This window comes from Chiloscyllium plagiosum, chromosome 2 (assembly GCF_004010195.1).
Source record: "Chiloscyllium plagiosum isolate BGI_BamShark_2017 chromosome 2, ASM401019v2, whole genome shotgun sequence".
Taxonomy (NCBI): domain Eukaryota; kingdom Metazoa; phylum Chordata; class Chondrichthyes; order Orectolobiformes; family Hemiscylliidae; genus Chiloscyllium; species Chiloscyllium plagiosum.
The window spans coordinates 111776389-111780988 of record NC_057711.1 but is presented as its reverse complement, the minus strand read 5'-3'; the positions used below and the strand labels follow the sequence as shown (position 1 = coordinate 111780988).

At 44.3% G+C, this 4600-nt stretch overlaps 1 protein-coding gene across 1 annotated transcript in view; it reads left to right on the top strand.

Annotated features, from left to right (window-relative positions):
- The window catches only part of LOC122562733 (uncharacterized protein KIAA1958), a 110481-nt gene that overhangs the window by 100695 nt on the left and 5186 nt on the right, over window positions 1-4600 (top strand). Inside the window, exon 3 of the mRNA XM_043715867.1 lies at window positions 3429-3595. Within this exon, the coding sequence (XP_043571802.1) occupies window positions 3429-3595 (167 nt within the window). The remainder of the gene's footprint in view (window positions 1-3428; window positions 3596-4600) is intronic.

The window sequence follows — 4600 nt, the reverse complement described above, 5'->3', positions numbered from 1 at the left end:
CTGTACCAGTCTCAGATTGATCTCTTTCCTCACTATCTCCCTGGGTCCCCCCCCCACCTTACTAGTTTAAATCCTCCCAAGCAGTTCTAGCAAATGTCCCTGCCAGTATGATAGTCCCCTTCCAATTTAGTTGCAATCCGTCCTTCTTGTACAGGTTACTTCTATCCCAAAAGAGATTCCAATGATCCAAAAATGTGAATCCTTCTCCCATACACCAGCTCCTCAGCCATGCATTCATCTGCTCTATCCTCCTATTCCTGCCCTCACTAGGAGTAATCCAGATATTACTACTTTCGAGGACCTCCTTTTTAAGTTTCTGCCTAACTCTCTGTAATCATCCTTCAGAATCTCAACCTTTTCCCTTCCTATATTGTTGGTTCCAATCTGGACTATGACCTCTTGCTGGCCCCTAACACAATTGATCTCTTGGAACCCGACATACTCCTTGTTGCATTAGAGCCAGTCTCTTTATCAGAAATGTGGCTGCTCGTGCTATATTCCCTTGAGAATCCATCACCCCCTACATTTTTCAAAACTGCATACTTGTTTGAAATGGGTATAGCCACAGAACACATCTGCCTTCGGTGCCTAACCCTCTCACTTTTCCTGGAGTTAACCCACCTATGTGACTGTATCTGAGACTTTTCCCCCCTTCCTATAACTGCCATCCATCACATACTGTTACTGCTGCAAATTCCTCATTGCTTCTAACTGTCTCTCCAACCAATCCATTCGATCTGATAAGATTCACAATCAACAGCATTTATGGCAGATATAATCCACAGTAACTCTTAAACTCTTCTTAAACTCCCACATCTGACAAGAAGTACATATCACTCTACAAAGGCCATTTTTGCTCCTTTACAATCTACAGACCCAGAAAAATAACACCGTTTTATTCCTCTACAAAACACTGCCCCAGGTTCGATTAATAGTTACGGCTTGTATGTTAAATTTAATCGAGGCATATCTCAAAAAACATATAATCATGAAAGAACCCACTCAAAATTCTTTCAACCTTTTTCCTCCTGATTTCACTGCCCTCTTATCATCCTGAAATTTCTCCTTCCACATGTACTTCCCCACTTATAATCTCGTTCCCTACTTTAATCTTGCCCCCTTGTGTAGACTTGCTTATCCCTTCATGTCAATTACAGATGAGTTGAACTCTGATCGTTTCTGTGTATCACTTTGCTCCCACAACTCCTTCCAGATGCTGTCCCTACATCATTCTGTACCAAACAAAACCAGAATAACTGTGGATGTTGTAAATCAGAAACAAAAACAGAAATTGCTGGGAAAGATCAGCAGGTCTGGCAGCATCTGTGAAGAGAAATCAGAGTTAGCGTTTCTGGTCTGGTGACCCTTCCTCAGAACTGATGGTAGCTAGGAAAATGTGGGTTTTTATGCAGAAGATAGGGTGAGGGAAGGGGGGTAAGGAGTAAACGATAGGGATTGTGCTCAAAGAGAGAGAAAAATAGTTGGACAGGCAATGGACTGGATAACAGTCTGGCTAGGAGGGTGAGGAGCTGTTAATGGAGACTCTTAGTGGCTAATAATGGGTTGTGTGTAGCAGTAGACTATGTGATGACAAGAGTCAAGATTAGAGTGGTGCTGGAAAAGCACAGCAGGTCAGGCAGCATCTGAGGAGCAGGAAAATCGATGTTTCAGGCAGGAGCCCTTCATCAGGAACCTGCCCGAAACGTTAATTTTCCTGCTTCTCGGATGTTGCCTGACCTGCTGTGTTTTTCCAGCACCACACTAATCTTGATTCTGATCACCAGCATCTGCTGTCCTCACTTTCACTAATGTGATAACAAGGCCTGGTGTGTGGGGATGGGGCTAAGACATAGGAAAGTTCAAGCCCTAAACTTATTGAAATCGGTATTAAGTCCAGAAGTCTGCACGGTCCCCAAACGGAAAATGAGGAGTTGTTCTTCCAGCTTACACTGAGCTTCTCAGGAGCAATGCAGCAAGCCTGAGACAGAGATATTTGCCAGGGAGCAGAGTGGTGTGTTGAAGTGGCAGGCAACTGGAAGCTCAGGATCATTTTTGCAGGCAGAACGTAGTTGTTCTGCGAAGCATCATTTGATATCCACCACGGAAAAGGTCTACTTCCCATTTCACTTAAAACTGCACAAAATCTCTACTCTCTCTTGTCTCTCTGTGCACCATCACTCATATCTCTGCAGCTATTGGTTTGTTTAACTATCTGATGTATCTACACTCAACTCTTGTGGCCTCTTGAGCATCCCCAGTCTTAGCACTCCACTATTATCAGTTATGCATTCAGCTGCTTCAACCCTGAGCTCTGGAATTCCCTCCCAACATTTCTTGGAGTCGCTTCTCTCCTTTCCCCCCCCCCCCTTAAGACACTTAGGTGATACTTAAGTGTCTTTGTGTGACATTATGGTTAGCACTGCTGCCTTACAGCTTCAAGGACCCGGGTTTGACTCCACTGTCGGGTAACTGTCTGTGTGGAGTTTGCACGTTCTCCCAGTGTATTTCTTCCGGGTGCTGCAGTTTCCTCCCACGTCCAAAGATGTGCAGGATAGGTGGATTGGCCATGCTGAATTGCCCATAGTGTCCAGGGACATGCAGGCTAGGTGGATTAACTGTGGATTGCAGGGTTAGGGTAGGGAGTGGATTTAGGTGGTATGCTCTTCAGAGGATCGGTGTGGACACAATGGACTGCTTCCACACTGTACGGATTCTGTGGTGTTTTATTGCTCCTGTGAAGCACTTGGGGCACTTTGTTTTGCTGGGGCAGTAAAATTGCTGCATAAGTTGTTACTATTGTGGTAATGAGCTTCACTTTCTTGAGCAAGGACATTTTCTGGTTCAGCCGTGATATCCTCTTTAACCAAAAAGTCTGGAACCACTTTGCCATGGCACATCTGTGAATAATATCTATTTTTTTTTGTGTGAGATCTGGCTTTGGATCTGATCCCTGGTGAGGAGACCTGATCAGAGAGATCAGTATACCATCCTGTCACCACACTGATTGAGAGCAACTAGTTCAGCACTTTCAACACTGACTTGCATTACAATAGTGAAGAAACTGCTGTCAATGCATGTGAGACAGGAAATGGAGGATTCACAAGACTTTAGGATTCTGGGAGTATAGAGATCATGGTGGGGGAGTGGGGAAGACATGCAAGTCTGGGTACAATTGCACCTTGAGGTGTGGGAGAGGCCATAGAGGAAATTGAATATAAAGTAGAGAGATTTTAATTTGAGGCCTTATTGTTCTGGGAGCCGCTGTAGGCAAGAGATCACACCTAGGCTTGACCTGTTTTGACAGAGTCAGTACAATACCAAGCCCTGATTTTGTAACATTATTAATTGATTTGTTGTTTATGTCATGCTCTGGTCCTTTGTAACTAACCTTGGTTGTCATCTGTGGGTTGTCTTTTTCTTTTGTGTAGCCTTTTCTGGAAAACTCAATAGGTTTCCAACGTTTGATGGCGAACTCAAGGAGCTCTGCACCAGCGCTGTCAGTGCAAACACCACAAAGGCAACGCTGTATTCACTGAATGTCTGGCGATACTGGTGTGTGACACGAGAGCTGAAGCAATACATGGATATTACCAAGGTACGTCCCCTGAATGCTTACATAGACAAAATAGAAACAGGTCAGGCACCCTAACCATTTGGGCTGCATGCAAACTTCACTTCATATCCTACAATTCGTTTCTCCCTCTTGTGTTTATCCAGGTTCTGATTAATGGCATAATTCTGTGCAGAGCAATCATAGCTATGATTTTGCAAAGAGAAAGAATTGAGGGGAATAAGGTTGATCTTTTTTTAAAGATAAGGAGTGTTAGTCCTACTGCTTTTGGAATCTCCTTGTCGGGTGTTATCAAATTGGAGCATTAGTTTGTGATTTTCAGATACCAGGGCTTTTCCGCATTGTTAATTTGTAGCCGGTTTTGATGTACATTTGACATTACTGTGATGCAATGGATGGCAGGTTTGCATTTTCCACTTTGTCAGCTGCACTCTTAAGTGTAAACAGTTCAGGGAATCCATGCCCCCTGTCAGTATGTTAAGGTTGATGTTGAGTAAATGCAGGGAGATTGGGCTGTCCATGAGACAGACAATGGAATTGGGATTTCTGTAATATATGGCAAAGATCAGCTAAAAAAAGGTGATGTATAGATGTGAATTTACAGAGGAACATTCAAGTGTTTTTATTAAGACAAGACACTCCAAGTTCTGGGTTAGTGGTGCTGGAAGAGCACAGCAGTTCAGGCAGCATCCAAGGAGCTTTGAAATCGACGTTTCGGGCAAAAGCCCTTCATCAGGAATAAAGGCAGTGAGCCTGGAGCGTGGAGAGATAAGCTAGAGGAGGGTAGGAGTGGGGAGAAAGTAGCATATAGTACAATGGGTGAGTGGGGGAGGGGATGAAGGTGATAGGTCAGGGAGGAGAGGGTGGAGTGGATAGGTGGAAAAGGAGATAGGCAGGTAGGACAAGTCCGGACAAGTCATGGGGACAGTACTGAGCTGGAAATTTGGAACTAGGGTGAGGTTGGGGAAGGGGAAATGAGGAAACTGTTGAAGTCCACATTGATGCCCTGGGGTTGAAGTGTTCCAAGGC